Source organism: Homalodisca vitripennis, chromosome 5 (genome assembly GCF_021130785.1).
Source record: "Homalodisca vitripennis isolate AUS2020 chromosome 5, UT_GWSS_2.1, whole genome shotgun sequence".
In the NCBI taxonomy this organism is placed as follows: Eukaryota; Metazoa; Arthropoda; class Insecta; order Hemiptera; family Cicadellidae; genus Homalodisca; species Homalodisca vitripennis.
In genome coordinates this window covers 144,538,033-144,562,266 of record NC_060211.1, presented here as the reverse complement: position 1 = coordinate 144,562,266, position 24,234 = coordinate 144,538,033, and the positions used below count along the sequence as shown (strand labels likewise).

The following is a 24,234-nucleotide window of genomic DNA, read 5'->3' as shown; positions in this document are numbered from 1 at the left end:
CACCTTTACACACCAGTTTCATTTGCTTTAAATATTTTTAACACATTGTAATGAAAGATTAATTAGATAGTACTGAAAATTAATTACATTCAATAGCTAAGATATATTTTGCTGTCATTAAAATCTGTATAAATCTTACATCATCTTGGATAAATAGGTTGGTGGGTACATAATATTAGCCAAGAAAGAAAGGATCTCATAATTAAAAATGTTATTTACATTACATAAGCTATTACATTCAGGATTAACAATAAATAACAGGTATTAGTTTTTTAAAACATTTATTGTACAAATGTTAAAATTACTTCTTGCCAGGGAGGATGATTCCATCATACTGAAACAGGAGCACAGAAAACATTAGAACAAAACATATAACACATTTGTTACACATCTCAATAAAAATGTGTATTTATTAATTTTAATAATAAAGTTTTTTTTTATCCCTTCTTTGAAACAACTTTTTAACAAAATTCAGCAAAAACTTTATACATTGTTATTCTTGTTTATTACTGTCATTTTAGAACTAAAAAATATAAATCTTGCATATGAACCGATTCAAACATTGATATACATAGGAAAGATATTAATTTGGTCCATTTCGTTAAATAACTTTTGCCTATGCCCTACAAAATATAGTTTTTAGTGTTTCCTTATATATATATATATATATATATATATATATATATATATATATATATATATTCATTAAATTTGTATAAGTGGCAATAGCCTAATTTAATTTCAATAAACATTGAATCCGGCGGAGCAAGTACTTTTTGCGATTCAATGCTTTTATATATAGATATATATATATATATATATATATATGGAAACATATTAGATTTTCAAAAATATTGCTTGTTTGTGCTCAATACGTAAACAATCCTACACAGTGCACATACATATATACAGCAATGTCCACATTGAATATTTATGGCACTTAATGTATGTGCTTTATGCTTAGTAAAAAAATTAAAAAATAAAATAAATTGTATTTAGTGCCACTAAAAATGGGGGATTCCAATGCATATCAATCAATAGGCCTTGTAATCTACATTTCAATGGACACAGTAAATAAAAGGAAACAATCGAGTTGCAAAAGGCTAGACTGCTAAAACAACTAAATATTTTATTAGTTTACAAAGCTATAGAAATAGATCATCAATACATTGGAATGATAACAAATTCTCTCATTTTATATTGCTACAGTTATTGCTTCTCACATACATACTTTTTGTTTGATATGTCTCTAAAATGGTCAAGGAATTATTCAATCAGATTCTCCTAAATGAACATAATAAGAATTCTACTGATTGAGTAGGTAGGTTTACCTTCTGCTGGAACCACTTCATGGCATCCTCCTTGGTGAGCCTGTGCTGGAAACCAACTACTCCGGTCTTTCTCCTCCTGTGTGCGACGTTAAATCCTACAAACAACCACACCATACATCAGTATATCTTCATAAAACATAACATTGCATCCTTACTTTTTACTGTCCAGACTACCAGAAATTAAAAGTTTGAGAGTTAAAATGTTGCTCATATAGAGAACACGGAGTCTATTTGCCTAAAAATATTTATGACCTATTAAAGTAACTAATTTGAAGAAAGGTAACACCCAGATAATATTACCTGGTCGGCCCAGAACAACGTAGAAATCCAGCCCGTAGATACCAATGGTGGGGTCATATTTGATACCCAAGTCAATGTGTTCCTGGATACCGAAGCCGAAGTTGCCTGTGTCTGAGAAATTGTCCTTCCTCAACTCGTATTCACGCACCTGGAAATCAAATAACAGGTTTAAAACCATTCTCGATTTTATATATTATGTCCATTTATACATATTTTAAAATCTCAACAGGAATTTAATGATTTTTTTATAGTTTTTACATTATGGCATACGATTTTGTATGTATTTATTTGATTATCTAATAGATACAAATAGCATTATTTTAATTGTATGGACTGATTCTATAAATTCAACACTATTAGTATTTTTTGCAGATGCAACTACTCGTGCCAAATTAATTAATTAGCTTAAACACGAATTAGTTAATTGTTCTACATTGAATTGCACTGTTATTGAGACGCTTAAGTTACTATTATATCTGTTGCACATTTTGCAATGTTTTTTTGTTCCATATGCTGTACTGTGTTAACATTGTGTTATTTTTCAGCTGTGTCACAATTAAAAATTCGAAATGGGTTATCATATTGTCACCCCGTAAAGCAGAAATGTCATGCCTAAACTCCTTACGCTGCATTAATATTTGGACCTGCGATATATCCATCCTAATATACTGCACTAATACGAATTTGATGTACAGCCACACACGTAATTGCAGAGCTGCTCAGTGATCCACAACAGCCCAAATTGCATAATATCTGTACATTTCTCACCACTGCTCAGTAACACCACTGAGAACCCGTCCAGGAATCTCGTCATGGTCTACTTGTCTCAACATGAATAATTTCTTATTAAATGTATACGTTTCTTGGATTTTATAGAAATTTTGCACACAGTGTTGTTTTGAAAGTTTGTTGTGGATTATTTAATTTCTCTACAATAAAAATTACATTTTCCGATATTTTACAAAGGTTTGATACAAAGCCACATTGTGTCATTGATGTGTGGAATAGGATGGGGGGTTTTAATATGAAATTGAGACTAAGCAATGAAATTTATTTTGTGAGTCGTTAACCTCCAAAAGGGTACCTACTTCAGAGTGACCCATTAAACAGTCACTTATATCAATTTAAATCCTGTTAAATTCATGATTATATATTTTATGGCACTAACTCTGATCTCTCTTATTAGATTATACAAATTAACAAAAATAATGGGAATTTTGGGGCGGTCTGCTTCGTAACATTATATGAATTGACCCAAATATCCAATGTTATATGATGAATCCTAATTGCTGTAAATAAAAAAAGATAAACATAACTTGTTCATTTATATTATAAGTGCTATTAGCCTTTTACGCTCTGATGTCAGTTTTGTGATGGGAAAAATTAAAATGTACGATATTTTAGACGTTTGATAAGTTGAATTTACTGACTATGATCCAAATGCAATCCAATTTGTAATAAACACAATCTGGATATTTATAAAATATAACAGATATAGATAATACCACACCATATGGTTTCTTTTGTCAATACCATCAAACATCAATCAATCAAATCTTTATTTCTCATTTGGATACGATGCACTATATAGAGAATTATCACTGATATATCTAACTGATGATGCCTTAACACTTAGAGTGCTAATCCCGTAATTTTACGGAACGGCGAAACTTCCGAAGAATGCTAATCCCGTAGTTTTACGTGGTTGTCATTTCAATTGGTATTATATTACATTGTCCGTATTTAAACGGGTTTTGCCTACTCTACAATGTTATTTGGGTTTTTAGTAACACAATTCACCGCTAGAAAGCGTCAGATGTATTGTATGAGCTTAATGACAAAGCAACTTCGGTCGCGTTGTTTACGTGCCGCTGACGTGACGTTCGTTGCAACCGGCAGTCGATGTCGCAATCATGGCTTCTCGCAGCTTGAACGACGTTGCGATCAGTGATGTATTAGATGAAGATAGTTTTATTGGTGTAGATAGTATTTTTGACGATTCTGACATTGATCCTGATTTAATGGAAGAAGATTAGACACATACTTCAGGTAAGAATAAGTAAGTCTATTTATCATATAAACATCAGTCTAAAAGTTTGGTTATGTTATTGTTTTCGTGAATCAAACTATAATTTGTATTATAATAAATTAACTTTATTCAACTAATATTTTATTCTTATGAATAAAATGAAAATATATTCATATTTTACATAGTATATTATTATGTTACAGATGCTGAAAACAGTGCTGACAGCGAAAGTGATGCCGACGCATCAATATGACGGCATAGTTTTTTGTCAAAAAACTACAAAACATAAAAACATGATTTGTATTATTCAAAGGACAGTTTATATTTGTAAATGGGTCATTGTAAATAACTGTATATATGCTTAGTTTAGTAAGTTAGATAAAAAAACTGTCTCAAAAAATAATTTTTTTTCCAAAAATATATGTTTTTAAAAAACATTTTTTGTGTATTTTTTTTAAAAAAAACCACTAACAATCTCACGTTAAAAGAAAGACGAAAATAAGCTGAATTAAGGCATGTAAGTATTTTTTTCATACCTTAAATACTTTTTTTTAAATAAATTTTTGAAAACCACCAAAAACGCCCAGCATTCTACAGAGTTACATGTCATTTAGGGCCAGCACTCAAAGTGTTAACCGGCGAAAGCGCTTTGTAATAAATTAAATGTGGAAGTATGAAAAATGTCTTTTCCATTAAAACCTACTCACTTCCATCAAGAATACAAAGCAGAATATGTAATAATGGCATTACTACACTCACCTTGAGCCCCCTCTCGAGGATCTCTTCAGCCTTAGCTCCTCTGACTGTGCAGTGAACAGCAATTTTTTCATTTCTTCTGATACCGAAGGATCTGACAGTGTATCGCGCCTTGGAGAACACAGGCTGCTGTCCTGTCAGTTGCTCCAACACCTGCGTATAACACAACACTGGGATAACATCATCGCAAATCTATGGAACAGAACTAAATCTGACGGTGCACTGTAGCCTGTAATTTGCCCTAAACGAAAAAAATTCTCCTTGGGCAGGGTGGTAAGCTCTCAGTAGGACACAGTCAGGTAGTTAGGTTAAGTAAGTTTTTGTTAACTTTATGAATAAAATAAAATATTCTACTGTTGTTCAGTATATTTTTCAATAATTGTTGTGATTAATATCTCAGCATTTTAGGTCTAAGAAGAAATCCCTCATATAGTAGAATGTTCTCCCTCCAGAGGGAAACTTTCATATTAGATATTTATTCCTCACCTTTTTATGTAATATTTATACAGCTATTTTTAAAACGCTGTTCTACAAGTTTCCACTAAAAAGATCAACATAATCTTGGTAAGTGGGACTAGTAAACATTCAGCAGTTTGTGGAACTGCTGAAATCATTGACTGGTAGGCTTCATGGTGTGCTCCCAGAGTGCGCAAAAGGCCCTTGAGGCGTAAGTGCATGGCAGTAGGCCGCCCCATAGAAGAAGAAACATTCACTTGTATTGAATACCAAACTTGTGAGCATATAAAACCAAGTTTTTAGTTTCTATTGCAAGCAATGGCCTAAATGACTTAGTGAATCACAGCTATTTGGTGATTAATTTGTGGAAAATAACATGACACAAAATACTATATCTCTTCATTTGACAATATAAAATAATCATAAGCTCTAGGGTTACCTTAGCTGCACGAGTAAGCCTATCTCCAGACTCTCCCACACAGATGTTCAGGCAAAGCTTGCGGATTCGTACATCTCTCATTGTGTTCTTCGTTTTGTCTTTGGGTTCCTTTTTAGGTTTTTTGGCATGAGGAGTGACGACTTTGGGAGTACCCTTTTTCACCTTGTCCTGCAAAATATTTTAAAAATTAACATCAAATTGTTGACTAAATAATTTCCAAAGCTCAACTTACTGTACATAATTATGCACTGCACAAACACGTTTTATGGAGAAAATGCCTACAATAAACCACAATTTAAAATGAAATAAGTACATCTGTACAGTTTTAACTTTATGATACAGCAAATTTCTATACTACTAAAAGCTTTAAAACTAAACTACTGTACTGTATGTTTTAGTTGTTTGTGTGGTTACACATATGTACAATAGTAAAACACAATCAAAAAATTAAAACCTTCAATAATGTATACAATTCATAAAATTCAAAGCTTGGCTTGCTGAAAATTTAAAAAGAATACAGCACAAATCAACAATTATGTCTGTATTGCCCAAGGTCATTATTTGTAAAAAATAGCACAGGCAAAACAAAGTCCCCATCCCTACTCCTGTACGGCCAATGTTCCTTTGCCTTACATGCAGGAGAAAATGGTTGAGCTAGCCCATGTGGCATTCCATTATTGTAAAGCTTTTAGTTAAAAAACATATTATAGTTTATAACCAGACCAGAAGTTGTAAATGTGTCAGTTTTCTAAATAAGGCCTTTTTGGAAATCTGAAAAAATGCTCTGAACTTTCAGTACGTTTTCACAAAATATCCTTAAAACTGCTTATTACTAGGACTACGAAAATATGAAATTTTAAAACTTTTAGTAGACCTGAATAGCTTTTTGTGTTGATTTCTTTACCCTTTTATTATTTTTGAAAAAATAGGCTAAGGATAGTAAAATAATCAGTGACTTAATTTACGTGTTACAGTGGCTTTTTAATTTACGAACTAGGAACAATACACTAAAGAGGCGTTATATAAAAGATTGAAATTTACATATTCTTAGATAATAGGAGTATAATGCAACATATAGAAATCATTTTTTTGTGTGATTGAAGATGAGGCTTTATTCTACAGTTCTATTTGATTTTTAAGTTCGGAAAAACATGTTTTATCTTACTATTTAAAATGTTTGAAATAAAAATCGCTCAAGAATTAAATGTTATCCACTATTAAAGTATGTAGTTCGAAGTTCTGAATAACCTACAGCCTACTCGGTAATATAGGCTCTAAGAATTATATGTCTGGACATATTAGATAAACATAGGTTCTGAAGAAACAAATCTCATTCGATTACACTAAATTGAATTTTCAATTTCTTTGTATTCTATTAAATATATCTTCAACTTTTCTTTGTAAATGAGTTTCCCTACAATTGATTAAAAGCTACCAACAAATTCAATATGTAGTTTATTCTTCAGTATCAGTGAAGTTAACGACCTGAGTTGCCAATAGAAATTTCAAAGTTACAAACGTATTCTGCTCATCCTCCTGAACATAACTATATACATGGTTTTAGGATGTGAGAATCACAAAACTAGGTTTTTTAATAATTAAAATGAAAGTCATTTTGTAGGCTATACTGTTCTTCTTGTTCTCTTTGCGTTTCCTAGCTAGTAGTAATGGCCTGAGGTATTCGTGATCAGATCCTCAGATAGAATTTGATCTTTAATGATAGGTTCTACCTCAAGGGATGCTTTTCATTTGTTGCAACAACTTTGATAATCCCTCACACTAATGGCCAGAGGCACTTGTCAGGCCAATGTGAACTTTACTCTCAGTAGGTCTAAATGAACGATAAAATTTATTTCGTCAAATTTGATTATTTGAATTGTACATTAGATATTTTGAATATCAGGATAGTTTGAATAACATTATATTTATTTGGCGTATCCAAAAATGTTGTGATGAGTGATGTCGGTCACAAGACCATGTTACACCCGGCACAGATTTATAACAAGAGAATATTACTCTGCACATGTAGCACCACTTTGAATGTTCTATAACTTCATTATATGCCATTTCTAAGACTTGAAATCTTTTATTGTTTTGTTCAGAAGGACAATGACAATAGGTTAATAATGCGAAACTCATCTTTGCCACTCTGGCCATTAATTTCACATTTACCTGTTCTTCATATAGGATAGACTTTAATAAGCAGCCTACATTCATTCTGTTCTTCCTATTGAATGTATGACCAACATTTTTTGGAGATTTCAAAAATGGCGATGAGTATGAGATTGAAGGTTTTTGCTGAGCAGTTATAGAAATTGAGGAGTGGAATACTGGTAGACTGTCTAGCAGACAATTTTTGTAATTGTTTGTACCTCAGAGAAGTGCACCTGTCGGGTAAGAATCCTTTCCTCCATTTCACAAAAGCAGATGCTCACAGCTATCTAGGCAAGCTGCAAGAATCTTTTAACATGTGGTGCAGGTTAAAGTGGGTTGATATTTTTAACAGTAGCAATATTTTGACAAGTATTTTTTTTTATGTAACGTGTCATTCATGTTGTTAATGTATAATCATTCTTGTTGTACAATTATTATATAATATCGAAGTTGGGAAATATACATACTCATTCGGTAATGACGATCGAATAACAAGTGTAGGCCACTTATTAGTCTCGCCTTTACTAATACTAAGATACTTTCCGTCTTCTATAGCTCAAAAGGATAATTAAATTAATTAGTGAATATAAATAATTAAATTCAGACTCATTATGAAACATTAAAACACTGCTTATATACAGCTCAAACGTTACACAGCTTTCTTGCACAGAACTTGCATTCATCTCATGAAAATGTGAGGTAACCAGCATGGGAAACATCCCTACCCCCACACCAGTCTACGGCAGGCCTGAAGTTGATTAATCTGCCCTTAACTCAAAATACTAACAACTAAATCCAGGTCATCAATTAATAATACAACTGGTGATGTCATAATTAGCAGTTAAAAGCCAATCTCCAGCATTCATGAAAATTTGTGTGGGATAGGCTAGTTCATGGCATTTGTTACCAAGCATATAGCTCAGGCATAGCCTAGGTCCATAAAAATAATGAACATAACCTCAACTTTCTCTATTCTCTATAATATAAAAATGTAAGTTACTGCTTAAAATTATAAAACTGAAATAAAATGAATTCACTCCCAATAATGTGGAATTATTATTGTGATCTAATAATTTCTTAAAATAATCATGTGAAACGTCACAACCCAAACACATGATGTTTATGTCAAATGATTTTAGGTACGCCGTAAAAGTACTAAGACACAATAATAAAAGCAGGTGAAAAGTTTTTTCCTTCATACTTTAGATAAATACAACGATTCATTTGGATTAAATTGTAATTATATGGTAAAATCCAACATTACTCACCGCCATGGCTACAGGAAAGAGAGGATGAACTTCTGGGGTCGTGCAGATGTTTTTTTACCATAAGAACCGGAAGGTAACAAATGTCATACTCTGAAAGCGTAACCGGTAAGACCGGTGTATAAAATTAACCAACAACGGTGACCTAAAATAGCTTTCTTTATTTACCGGAATTACCGGTTATATTTCAGGATATCGGTGTTTCTGATGATATTATGACCTTTGATGTATAATAACTAATAGACGATAGATAGCTAACTCAATACAACAAAACATAACATTTCTATCCTTGTCATTCCGTTAAACAGATTATCCTTCAGAAGTTGTCGGACAAGTTAAGTACGAAAAGAACAAGTACGGAGGGATAGTAATAAATTATTTAACCTGATTCTGCAGGAACATTTAGATTAAATGCCTAATTTGCATTAAACCGTCAAATAATCATCTGTATCAAGAAAAAATTAAGCAATTATGGCAATTTTCTACAACATCACGTTTTACAAAAACGGTATAGTTATTATAGGTGAATATATTACCTAGATTATTTTAGGTTTTGTTTGTGAATAGTGTTTGGTTTTTAACAGGTTTTGTTAGAAATACGCAGGTGTATTTTTAAAAACTATAACTGATTTACTACATTTGTGTTACAGTGTTATATTAAAGTATACACATTTACTAAAAAAGAACTCTTCTTATGTTAAAAGAGTTTCAAACTTTTTAAAAACAGAATGAATAGTCTGTGTAAGAACTCACAAGTTACTACGTATAGAAGAACTTGCTCAATTTTTCATGACATTCTTGAGTTTAAAACACTAATTTATGCAAGTGAATATTTTCACGAGTAGTGGGGATGTTTGTTGGGTCTTACTGTTTGTAGGTCGACTCGTTGTATGAAAAGTAAGTATTTTTTCTCTCTAAGATGGAAAAGATTGTGAAAGTAAAAATGGAATTATGTAAAAATCGGAATTTGTTAAAGCTTTTGGAATTCTTCCTAACTCCTTATTAATGTTTACATGTCACATAATGTCTAACAATGTTATTGAGAGTGGGTAATGTTTGAAAATACAAATAGCACCAAACAATATGGTTAACTGTTAACGAAATATTTAATTTTACCTTAATTTTATTTTATTTACCTGGAAATATTTAAAACATTAAAGCATTTGGCGACGTACTCAATTCAGGTCACATAATGTTTGCTCATAATATCAATGTTTCTTCAAGAAGTCTAAGATCATTAAGCACTCCAGCATTCAGTAGACAACATCGCTGCTTGGCTGAAGAGAATGAGATTGAATTAAAATATCGAATGATTACATTTATTTGTTTACATATAACTATTAAGACTAGAAAATAAATAGACCTAACATGAAAGGAGTTTCAAGTATGTGAAATTTAGGACTTATCATGCCGGCTACTCTTAATCCTTAAAAATACATTCTTTACTGTGTGACTAAAGTTAGATTTTTCTTTAGTTTTATTCAAAGGTCAACCCCAAACAGAGATTTAAACCCCTATATGACCTGGTATAAGTATGTTGTTCGCTCCATACTTGAATATGGTTCTGTAGCATATTATGGTCGCCTTAATTCGTTGGCATTAAACCTGCATATCCCTGTTTTCAGTCTCTAATTACAACCTCGGAAAACCAGTTTGTTCTACAGCGTCTAACAGTAAAGTCTTTCAATATTATCCTATTTTAGTGATATAATGACATTCTCTGGTCATTTCTACAGTGATTGTGGCAGGAATTTGTATATACCGTAATATGATGTGTGGAAGGGGTCTTTGGAAGTGCCTTCGTTTCACAATACTGGTATAAATATCACAACTAAATATCTCTAGAACTTTTGCTGCAGTACACGAGGAAATAGGATTTTGTCACTGTAGAGATGATTTAACTTTCTTGGGTGCTATTAAAGGCAAAATAAGGGTGCATTGGGTACATTTTTTAATGAGGTAGAATATTTACTCTGCATTAACATAACTTCAGAGAAGCAGTCTACTAGTCTATATTCAAATAGTAACTTCAATGAAGGAACGAGTTTCACACAAAATAATACGTACTTGTTCGATGAGAAGAAATTTTCATTTCCTGATTTGATTTGACACTTAGAAAATAGAAGATGAAGAAAAAGTGTTTTATACTTAATATTATATAATTAGGTGCCAGGCATGGAACTGAGTGTATAAACAAACACTCAATATCAATTGCCCGTGAGCCATATGCGGGGTTTGCTAACACAACGTTAAAAGTGCCATTATTGTTAATTTTTAACAGTTAAACAAAAAAACAAAAAAAAAACGCGATCTCGTAACTCTTGAAAAATACCAAATGACAAATATATATATATAATAAATTTAGAGTGGTGTGCTTAGTGTGCTAAAGAGTGGCGAGATCGAATTAATCTTTAAGACATTGACAATTTTAAGTTGAATAAATGTTTCTTACAAATGAGACTCCTGTACAAAAATCCTGTTTACAAACCTCTTTCATAAACCCTGAAAAGACTAGTCAAATCCCCCACCTCCGATTATCACGTTAATTTATTCCTCCCAATTTAATAAGGAGGAATAAATAATAAACTCTCATCCTAACTACTTGGCTATTAATCTGCTGGACAACAGTGACCATCAATTTCGGCTAAAAAGACATGATTTCTTAAACTTAGCTGATCGATTTTAAAGATGAACAATCTCTTAAATGTTTATGTTAATTAAGGTTAATGAACTTTGATTAACCATGTCCTTAAGATTTATCATCAAATTTACTTATTGTTTGTTGTATATAAACAGATTGTAAATAAATTAAAGTCAAAAAAAAAAAAAAAAAAAAAATTTAATAACCTTGACACAGACCACGAAGTTCTCACTTCGTCCAAAACCGTATATTTACACTCAAAACGAAAGACTAACTTTCCTAAAGATTACAAAGAGGGCACTCAAAGTTAAATCAAGGTTTAAAATTCAAATTCACTAGTTTAGCTCTAATTTGGATTGTCCAAAATGTAGTGCCGATCCCGTAACCGTCATGAAAGAAGTTTCCGTTGCCGAGATCAAGTTCAAGAGCTAAGTATTGCTGACGATGTTATGACTCTTCCAGAATAATCTGTTCACCACCAGCTTCTCACTTCCTCTGTCATGCTTATCAACTGTGACTTTAATCTATTAATATTAGTAAAATCTATATCAAATTCACATTTTTTGCCCGATACTTTCTATTCTTTACACAATTATTATGTATCGTTAATTACTTCATTGCTTATTTGTATATGTGGTAATCTGTTTTCATTCATTTGCAAAAATTGGCAAATATAATTCAAATTTAATTTGATGGTATAGTAAGCCAACCTACCTAATTGCGTTTCTAGATAAACCACGTAACTAGGAGTATTATATGGGAGACTACATTTTCTGAATAAAAATTCTCAATATTCCCAGGATCATGATAAAGGTTCGCGATAAACCTTCAACAGTATCCCCTTCATATATACGTCAGTTCTTCTCCAGAGGAACAAAAATCGAACGGACACATGGATGAATCTGAAGGTTTGTCTAACTTAACTCACAATCTTTTGAACAATTTGAGAATATTTTATCTAAATAAGCAGAACAGATCAGTACGTTACATAATTTGTTCACTACTACTGTTTATAGTATAAAATGAATATTCTTCTGAAGTCACTTATGATATGAGTTATTTAAACATTTCAAACTACACATTATAATATACTAATCATCCTGACAACACGGCCCATGAGGGTACTAGCATTTTAGTAAAAGACACAAACATTATGAGAGAATCCCCTTCAGGTTTCTAGCATTGTTCTTGAATATTGGTTAGGATCTATTACATTTTCAGCCATTTATTGTCCCCCTAGACAAGTTACAACTAAACAATAATTTGAACAGGTTTTCACTACATGGGGGAGAAAATTTATAGCAGAAGGTGATTACATCGCGACATATCAATAATGGGGTTCTCGATTGACCACTCCTATAAGACCACATACATTGAAGGTTCTAAATGATAATCATTTCAATAATTTTTCTACGGGTGAACCTTAATTCTAGTAATACGCGAAAAAATCCAGATCTGTTAGATCTTGTTGTTACAGAATGTATTAATCAAAACTACACAGATATTCGAATCCTACCTTAATCGGCATCCTGTATATTCGCCGATTATCTTAATTTAAGCACAGTCGTATTTCACAAACGGTTAAGTGAAATGTTATACTACAAATTTACTAATTGGGTTCGATTTCGTGATTCATTAGATGAAAATGTGAATTGAAACATCCAGTTGAAAAGGGCTGAGGATTTACAGAGTGCTACTGACTACTTTATTAATAGTTTGCTTTGTTCTGCCAGAGGCTATGCCCTTACAGCGTTCTCCAAAAGTTGACAAGATAGGGAAACAGTGTCTTCGAGAAACAAGCGATGTAAGCGTCTAATTGAAATTGAAATAATTACGTTTTGTTTGCCGTGTATCATTGGAGGAAACGGTGACCTTGGTATGCGTAAAACAGCTGCACGAGGCAGTCCGCTATTGTGACTGACACGCCTGGTGCTAGTCGCGAGTGTACAATGTTTACACTACAGCGCAAAAAGAGACAGTGTGTTTGATACGCATCATTGAATCGATTGTAAGTATGCAGTGTCGGTTTCGACTTACGTATCGAGGTCAAAATTCGCCAGATGATAAACCAATTCGTTGCTGGCTAATACTAAAACCAGGGTAACCTCTCTCATAGCTGACTTCATATAGACCAATAAGCCTCTTACCTATTATTTAAAAACTGTTTGGAAAGCTTCTTCTGAGAAGATTACCCTCATTTATTTCATTTCATTTATTTATTTCCACGGCAATCGCCACTTTTACAATACCATTACATACATGTACATGAAATAATCAATAAACTATAAAATACAACAACAATATCGAACAATTTAAATGCAAAGACTATAATATATAACAAAGTACTACTAAAAAAGGCGAGTAAAAACAGAAAAAAGGTATAGTTGAAACAGAATTATAGAGTGCCATATACTAATTTGATGATTTCTTCTCGAAATCTAGCAGGGCTGGTGGCGAAGAAGTCAACAAGATGTCCCATCTCATTTCCGCTGCGTAGAAGTCGAGGTATCGTACTCTGTTGTTGGTAGGTCGTTGAGTAGTACAGTCTTGCAAAGGTGTCTCGCAGTCTCGTATGCCCAGGAACATGGAAGTAGATTTTGTTGAGTAGTTGCGGGCAATCAATGCTTCCGATGATGATCTTGTGGAGAAAGATAAGATCATGTATCTTTCTACGAGCCTCAAGAGGAGCAAGGCCATGCTGTAGTTGATAACCAGCAATTGGAACATTCATGTAGTGGTGGCCATCTCTGAACCCAGCTGTTCTGACAAGACGATGCTGAACTCTTTCAAGTTGTGTTTTGAGTCCTTCTTGGGAAGGTGACCAGATGGAAGAGTTGTATTCCAGGAGAGGACGAACAAGTGCTTTGTAGAGGATCAGCAGGGCGTCTACTGAAAGATTACGAGTAGAGCGGAAGATAAATCCAAGAGTTGAGTTTGCTCTATTACAGATGTATTGGATGTGCTCAGCAGGGTGAAGAGTTGGTGTTGTGATGACGCCAAGGTCCTTTATTTTATCTACTCGATGAAGAACGGTGTTGTAAAGAGAGTAGTTGAAGAGACAATCCTCATAAATTGATAAGGATCCTGCAGTGCTTGCTCATTAGTTTGGTTTAAGGTTGAAACATAGCACAATAGAATAAGTTCGTAGAGAAGTTGAAATGACATGGGAGTACTTAGAAAATAACAGTTATTTTCAGCTACCTTCTTAGATGTCAATCAAGCGTTTGTTAATTATTAAGAAGTTGTTGTCCCATTCTATTTTTCACTATTAAAATTCTATCTGCTTCACTCAGTAGAATCGAAATTCCTCATGATAGTGTACTTGGTCCATATTTATAATTATTACATACCTCTGACCTTCCAGAAAATGAACATTCTCAAGTTGCAACTTTCGGAGTGATACTGCTGTTTTGTCAGTCCATAAAGATTGTGTTCGAGTATCTCATTACTTACAACAGAGTTTAGATGTAATTACAAATTGGTTGAAGACATGGAGGATCATAGTTAATGAAAATAAAGCAGTTCACATCACGTTTATATTAAATAAACTTTCTTGTTCTGTTACATTGAATAAAGTTCATTTTCCCCAAGTAACTGAAAGTAAATTAGCACTTGCTATAAGTATAGAACAGAAAAAGTACAAAAACCTGCAAGAACAATGCGTATTTTCTTTGCCAGTGCTCCATGACTTATATAGTTCTTTGACACTACGAAGCCAGCTAGAAACACGATAATTTGTTCTCAATTGTCTGCAAGTAGACAGTCACAAGTAGTGATGTTTCTACCAGTTTATACGAGACAGTCAGACATATGTACTGGTGCTAGTACTCTGTCAGAACATAGATAACCAGACACAAGAATAATTAAAATGAATTGTCGGAAGTTAAGAAATTTCTTCTTAAAAACAATGTTTTAAAGTTTTTATTGGTGGATGCTGAATCATTTTGAGGGGGTGGAGGGTAGTGGGTAAATGAATACTTTGCAGGCAAAGCAGAAAATGAAGGAATATCCTCGACTTTAAATATGGTCTCTGTTGATGTGTAGCTTTGAAGTTGGGCCCCTTATTACTCTTTTTCCTTAGATTGCAGCTATGTGTAATACAGTATCCATGCTGAGAACTGGTGAAAGATAAATAACAATAAATAAAGTACACTAGTGATCATGTTACTGTTTTAATGCCCTCTGGAGGGATGAGCATGCTTGCCTGAAGAGACAAGTTTTTCCTAAAAGAGGCAACACAAAGTTGTCCAAACATGCACTTGCCAATGGTGATCAATATGAATGGCACAAACTTGTCACGACATCTCCAAGTGTGAGCGCTCAGTTTACTTGCCCAAGCATGCTTTCAATGTGATAGCGGCTAACCGTCCAATTTGTAAAGGTATACCAATTTAGGGCCATTTCAGATCGTCCTATTGTGGTTGGTAGTGATTTTACTTTTAAAGATTTATACTTATATAATAACAATTTTAAATTCAGATAACAAAAGGCATACAGAGGCCACACAAAAACACCCTAGGTTTTCAAAATCTATAAATCCAGCACTGTTCCTACCATCTAACCGGTGCGCTTGGTTTAACACCCCTGGACATAGCACCTCTTGCTCGTGACATCAATTTGATGTCATGAAAGAGGGTGCTAAATCAGTGCAGTGGCTGTGTCCATGCTCTGAATAAGCACACCCTTGGAATAGGGGGAGTGGGTCTTTATTCAGCGTCCATTTCCTGATTAAGCACCTCCTATTTGCAATGGTCATGGATTCGCTGCACTCATTTGTTTCAATTGTATAGTAGTGAATGCAAATGTTTTATTAGATCTTGTACTAACACTACTGTTATAATCACTAGCCCAGTCACTCCTTTTTTATTCCTTCAGCTATGTAAATATTCTGTGCCACAATGCCCCAATTATGGGTATCTTACATGTATATATTCACATTTTGTTCATTAAATTTAATTTTATAGCATTTTACATTTTACAGTACACTACTATCCCTTGAAATACTTGGAATTTCCTGTTTTATTGGAAACTCTGGGATCTATACAATTTTTCATTTTCCTGTCTGTAAAGAAAATACTGTAATATGACTATTGCGAGCTTTATAAAATAAAAATAGCCACATTGTACCAATGAACAATATTTTATTTATATAAAACTGCAGGTAAATTATTTATTAGTTTAGTCAAGTAAGCTGCACTGACTTAAGTTGTATGTTTATTAGATCAGTGTGACCATGTGTTACAGCACTTTACAGCTAGTAACAACGCATAAACCAAGCATATTATTTATGTCACTCCGCTACAAGATACTCAATAAATGGCTCAAATATCGCTCTGGTGACGACTCTGCACTGCACTTACTGACAGCGAGATAGTAGCGGAGTTTAGAGATTTCGTGAATTTAGTCTTCAAAGAAACAACTCCATGAGTTGTTGATAATAATTTGTATCTTCATGACAGCAACTCCATGAATACGTAAGGTTGTTACCCCTTTACATTATCATATTTAATCTGAATTAACACACTAACTAAAATGTTAGTTTAACTGGCCTTTGCAACCAAATACATACAAAGTTGAGAATAGAAAAGGATTTATTTATATGTTTAGAAAGGTTTTTAGAATATATCAGACATTTTAGGCAATAGGAAGCCTGGACAGACTGGACTTTACTTGTCAAAAGAAGTTTATATTGTACATGTTCCTTTTAAAATATAAATAATTATACAGTGTTATAGTTGTTTGGAAGCTATCAAAAGGATTACTTTCATGTGTATCCAATTTCAATTTTTTAATTTTTGTATGCTTTCCAATATTAAAAACATATACAAGTATGCAGCTAAACATTATCTTCATGAAAACAGCTTTCAGAACCTGTTAAATTTCATAAACAGAAGGATGAACATGGGTTCTTTCTTTAAAATGTATTACTGAGGAATACTCCAGTCCTCGAAATGCAGTGTTTAATTTTTGTAACATTAAAGATGGAAAATATCCGAAAAGAGTGCTAAATCACTGACCTTCTCCATGCACTGAATAAGCACACCCAAAGCGTGACGTCAAAGCCCAGGGGGTGCTAAGGCAGAGTCCCCATATAATATCTCTTGTATCTGACTAAAAGTCTAACTATTAGTCAAATTTATGTTCTCTACATATTATTTTCATTAAAAAGAATGTAATTAATTAAACACGGGACAAAAAAACACCTTTGTGACATAAACATATTTATTTCACAGTCTTTCATCAAAAATAGTTTTTACACACAGACAGACATTACTGTCATAGTTTACAATTTGTTTGAAAACGAGCACCCTTAAATTTAATTTGTAACACAAATTGGAACAAACAAAATAGTCACAATTTTTCTGGAAACACCTACCTATCTGTGCAACTAACATATTTTTAAGGTGGAACTGTATAAAATTATTGTACTTTTTATTATTGTTATGAAGGAACAATTAATATTGATGGGTAAAAGTATAATTATAATTATTTGTAAAAAAAGATTATTGTAATTGGATTGAGCAATAAGGTTTAACAGACTGAATTGATTTGTTGCAAACATCACAATACTGTTGGACACTACATTATATACTTGGTTTTGGCAACCTCTTTTAAGTCTTAATTGCTTTGATGTTGAATCAATCACCTAATTCAATTTTGCATGTTTTATATTACATAATTCATAACAAGTTACATTAAAAATTGTAATAAGGTAAATATGATTACTTTAAAAAAGTAAAATTGTTTGCAGCTTTATTTTATTCCCATAAATCACAAGTATAGCACCTCAAAATGTTTGATAAATAATTTCTCAGTTGACAATTACAATATTGTTTGAAATTAAACTTGCAATCATATTAGTAATTAATCAACTTCTGTTACTCTAATTTTAAGTTAATTGACTAATTGTGGGTTTGAAATTGCATTACTTAAAATGTCCTGTTTATCAACACATTGCTGTTTCTTACAATATTAAATTCAGTTAGTTTGTGCATGTTTTAACTGAATAGAATAATTTAAGATTATTGTGTAATAAATTAATTCTGGTTGGTGTTCATATTTTATTATTAAAATGTTACTATTATTGTATGACATAATGTTGTGCTATAGTTGTAATTTATCTGAGAATACCCTTATATTTTCATGTATATTTCGTTTTTAACAGAATTTACTTGTATTTCTGACAACAACATTTGAACTAACCCATATTGGAAGCAATAAAATTCAATAATATGGAATTAACTATAAAAACGTTGAACATTTTCACAACAACCAAGTGATGAACAAAAAGATCTTGGAAGACACTTGAACAACACAACCTAAAAGCATTGTTAGGAAGACTGACACCCACTTCTAATGTTGCATTTATGAATGCATTCGGCCCTGAGCCATGTACCAAATGCAAACATAAATCTATTTCCACCTTAAAAATAACAAACCTAAGTATTGAAAGGTAATTTACAAATAATAATTCTTTATTAATACATTTATAAAGGGATGATAGATATCTAATGTACTTACATGGTAGAAATGACTATTTTATATATAATTCTAGTCGTGACCTTATTTAAAAATTACTCATAAATACATACATGTTCAATCACTTAATATATATTCACACGGTGAATGAGCACTTTGATGCATGAGGAATCATTTTTACTTGTGTTTTGTTTAATTCTTTAGAGTTTTGCATTTTTTTAAATATTTTTCATTGTCTATGAAGTAAAGAAAATAATGATATAATCAGTAGTAATTATCATTTTAATTCTATTAATAAACAAAATATTGAAACCTTTTTGTTCCTTATTTTAATCTTAATTTTACAGGCTTCTCTAGCATTGACGTTCGTGGTTAGATATAAAATTAAAAATATTTTTTCTGATCTAATTTTTTCAATTTCAGTGAAAAAATTAAGACGGACTTCAATGGTTTGTATAAAAAAATAAGTTAATGGTATGTATTTTTAAATACTAAAACATAAATCTATTGAATGAACTTCATTCTTGAACCATTCAAAATATTCACATTGCCTTTGAAAAATAACAATATTTTTAGCCAAGGAATTGTAATTTGAGCTATTCTTACATTAAAACATTATGTTACATCTGAAAGAAAGTAATTTCAAAATTAACTTTTTATTACTGTACTAAATTGAGATTATTTAATGGATTGAGTTTATTTTAATGGACTCGTTAAAACCTCAAGCATTGGATTCTCATCCAAGTAAAAACTGCACCAAATCCCTGCTACACAGATTTTAATTATACGCCAACCATATTCTTTAGGCTTCTTCTTTTCATTGTTTGAACACATAGATTTCATTTTACTTTACTTGCCTGGAGATTGACCAATTTAAACTATTTTTTTAAACAAAATTCTATCCAAATAGCAATGACACAGGAGATCATGAGTACAGTACTGAGCTAATGCAAAACCCACGTGAACACAACAAACACAGATCATACCACTCAACTGGCACACAACTCTCGCACTACTTGATGAGTTTAACTATACACTAACGTATATTGACAAACATTACAAAAATAAAAGTGCAAGATACTAACATGGATTGGATGGTCTCAACAAACCATAGGCCTAGAGTGCTCACGTTTAGTGGAACAGCAAATATCAACATAATACTGTAATATGGTAATATTTTCAAGACACTACAATATAGTTTTTTTTATTAAACTTAAACTATTGCACAACACTAAAAAATGCTGTAAATGTTGTCACAATCAGTTAGTTAAATATAATAAGATTATAATACATTTTAATTTTAATTTGCTGACAGTAATCCCATCATTGAAAAACAATTCTAAAATAAAATAATATTTCACGTTTTGTTTTGATATCTTTAATATCTCAGTCACCATAAATCGTACATAATATTCAACAAAAAATGTAAGAAACCACCTAAACCTCAGTCATTAAAAGAGAAATTCAGTGTCATACACTATTCAACTTTACAAAGGGTGCAGTTATTAATGCACATAATAGTTAGTGTGCACTAAAAACTCTTAAGTAATAAACCTTAAACACCAAAAAAACCACAAACCTTGGTGCCAAAAATATTAGTAGTATGGTTGGTATATCGTTTTATGTCAAATACTTTATCCGTTGTCACAAGCAGTCTAACCACAAAATAATTTGTACATAAAAGACTTCATCCATGTCACAAACAGTCTAACCACAGAAATAATTTTTACGTAAAAGACGTTATCCATGTCACAAGCAGTCTAACCACAGAAATAATTTTTATGTAAAAGACTTTATCCATATCACAAGCAGTCTAACCACAGAAATAATCTAAGTAAACATCATTTTAACCAACAAAAACTTGCTTCCAGTATATAACTGGTTTAGTTGGTGTTATATTACACAATTTATTTAAAGTGGGATTGATCCTTTTCCTGTTTTTAGTGTATTTTTAGAAGTCTTAAAATGTATAGATTACACTTAACCAGACATTAATTTTTAGATTCAAATGGAGATGATTTAAGTCCATTTCATTTTCATGGAAGTTGGACTTATATTGATTGCAAATTTGTTTTTGTTTGGAAATGTATTAACCCAGATACCATGGAGGAATGTTTACCTAGACACAATGTCACCAAGCATCTTGTCATTTGAAGAAATCCTATCCCTGCACTTCTACCAACCTTGCTACACCAAACCTAGACGCTTGTGAGTTCCAACAGACTATTAATCGCTTAAATAAAGTGATGATGGTTTTAAAAATATCAACACTCCTTTACATCTCATTATAAGAATATTCTGGACTCCACACAAGTCGGATGATTCCAATAGGTGCACCAGAGGAAACCTTTTCCTAGAGACTGAGATGTCCTTCATCATTCCTTAAAAAGTCACTGTGAAAAATCAAAATCTCCAGACAACTTTCCATTTAATGACAGAAGGGATCTGGTTTCCAAAACCTGTTGGCTGTTTTCTTATGTTACTCATCCATAACATTGCCTACATAGTAAAATCAGAAGTATAGAGTTTTTATGGCGGAAGATTGAAAATAGAGATAAATAAATTTGATTCACAAGATCTTTGGTTCTTATAATTTAGCATTCAGTTGTACAAATTCATGTCAGTCTGGGCTTCCTATTATAAAATATAAAGCTACACTCTACATGTTATGATCTGTAGAGAAGTTTTCTGTGGTTAAATATATTTTGATCTTTAAAAACATTATCCTCATTATATAGAGTTGTCTTCAATTCTTAACATCTTTCTCAAGTAGATGGCTAAACTGGCTGTATGTGGTTCATAGCTGATAATGGTAGTTTCAGGAAAGTACTCTTTTTAGGCAAAAGTTCTTGAACTTATTTCTTGTTTATCGAATCTTTCAGAAGAGTATGCCTGAGGAATATCTATATAATTTGTGATCAATTTCAATGTCCGAATCTGAAGTGGTCACAACTTGTGGTATGTTGTGTATGTATGTATGTATGTATACAAAGATGGGCTACCATCAAAACAAGACCAGTATTTTTCTGGAACTTTTCAAACTGACGAATAAGTTCAACATAGTAGGTGGTAACATGATTGACACCTATTTCCTTAAGAACATTAAACGTGTTTAAAGCAAACATTGTGATTTTAAACTTGAGTATTACAACAACAAATACTTATCAGTAATGGTAAAAACCAATACTTTTTGAAAACTACCATTTTGAATTTGAACTTTCTCATGAATACTATGGACACACTTTTCTCAGCTTCGTGGACCTTTTGTAATTGGACCAGATAGTACTTGTACATTTTGGATGGATCTTTGTGTACATTTTTCTGTTTTGATAGGAACTTGTTATGAGTTATAATGACATGAAGGAGAAAATGACATGAGAACTGTGACTGTAGGAATTATTCTATCATACAACTGGTTTAAAATAAGACTATTTTTTATTTGCACGCACAAAGATCTCAGGGGTTGTTTGGACACTTACTTGTTTATTGATCTACAACTGGACAGATGTCTTAGACCAGTAGTAGGGGTTGAATGGAGACCTTAATAAAAGCATTTTAGTTCAATGTTGTTTTAGACCTGCAGTGGAGGTAAGCAAACCTTATTATTTATAAAAAAAATACTAATTTGTATTTGATTATTCATAATAGATAATATTCGTTGCGATATTAAAGGAAACATGTTAAGTAGTATTTTTCTATTCTAACTGCTCTTTAATTGTGTAATTGTTCAAATTTCTAATTTGTATTTGCTGCTCCACTCAAAAGATCTCATTTTTTTTACCAAACCTCTACAACAGATGGGAACTTATGCACAATATTACCAAAGATTATGATAATAAATGTTATTGCTGGATATATGACTTGTTTTAAACATTTAATTGTGAGGAACTGAACTTGTCCTGAATAATTTTTTGTATTTTAACAACCTTTTTTTGAAATCTATAACTTTTAAACAATCCAATTAATTTCAATTAAGTTTGGAACTTTATTAAAATTATACTTAAGTCAAAATATATTGCTATTTTATTAGATAAATATATCCATTTGAAACCATTCAAACAGGTAAATTTAATTACAATATAATTCAATACTTGTAAAGTCATATCAACACATTTCTATAATTTCAATTCTATTAATTGAAAACCTTTCAATAATTCCTTATTTACAAAAATAATATTAATATTGCTTATTTAATTTCTAAATAATTATTAGTTCTGTGTCACACGCAATCTGTACTTAGGGTATTATCTTGAATATTTTTTAAATGACTGAGTTTTTAGTATTAATATGTATTTAAAATTACAAATTTAAATAAGATATAATTTATGGATTTTGTTGAAAATATTTTCTTATCTGAGTTTGGAGTTTTAATAAAACTAATTACACATGATTCAACTTACAAGACTCAATGTGTAAATCTTTTTTGTAATTCACCACCATGAATAAATTAACCTATTTGTCAGTTTTATATTACTATAAATCTTAAGTACAAATTCAAAATTTTGTAACATTTTATGTTTTGGGAATTAAAACATCAATAATGTTTTTATATCATAACATTTTAAATTTACTAAGATCTATATTAATGATTTACAGCATCTATCCTTATGGACAATTCCCAGAAAGGGTGGTGTTTTGATACATTGCACATTCTGTATATTCCAACATTTTATTATGAAAATTATATAATTTTATCCATATTTTCAAACCCAACATTTTAAAAATACAAATTTCATACATCATTTGAGCAAATATGCTACATAAAATAATATATGTATGGATTTATTTGTTCATAAACAGTATTATATAACCTAGTATCTAATAAAAATAAAGTAATATACTACAGGATGTCTGTTCTTGTAGAGGATTGAATGAAATGAGTGCAACAATAGGCCTAGAAAATTCGTTTCTGCACCCAACAGTTTGTTTGACTATTAATTTTAAATACTAAAATTACTGGTTGTATAAATACTTATAATGATAATAATACACAGCCTTCAATGCAGAACATATCTTTCAGTTCTTCCGGTGAGGACAGCAGTGCTGAAAACTTAACAGAAGCAAAACTCTACTCATAAGCGATCATGTGTGGTATAAAAATATGAAAAATACGTGACTCATCAACAGTTAACTTTTGAGCTTACTTTGAGCTAACAAAATTATAATGTTCATGTACAGTGTGCTGATAGAGAGTGATACATGACTTGAGCACAGATAACTGTAACCTTTCTCTTCTTATAGTACAAGTTTCTTTACACGTCTTTAATATGAAGATCAAGTCTATAAAAATAAATTTATAGCTTTGAATTATGGCATAATAATAATTAATTACACAAGTAGTTAATCATTATTTAACTTTAATTTATGACAATCCACTTACGTTT

The 24,234-nt window shown here is 31.6% G+C and overlaps 1 protein-coding gene across 1 annotated transcript; it reads right to left on the bottom strand.

The window, feature by feature from the left end:
* Positions 1–264: 264 nt before the first annotated feature.
* Positions 265–8,851, bottom strand: LOC124362975 (60S ribosomal protein L11). The gene is made up of 6 exons (XM_046817897.1): positions 8,734–8,851; positions 5,312–5,479; positions 4,420–4,569; positions 1,632–1,779; positions 1,332–1,426; positions 265–334 (listed from the first exon to the last, which is right to left on the bottom strand). Exons 1-6 carry the CDS (start codon positions 8,737–8,739, stop codon positions 302–304), a joined length of 600 nt encoding a protein of 199 aa, XP_046673853.1. The 5' UTR covers positions 8,740–8,851; the 3' UTR covers positions 265–301.
* Between the last annotated feature and the right edge of the window lie 15,383 nt (positions 8,852–24,234).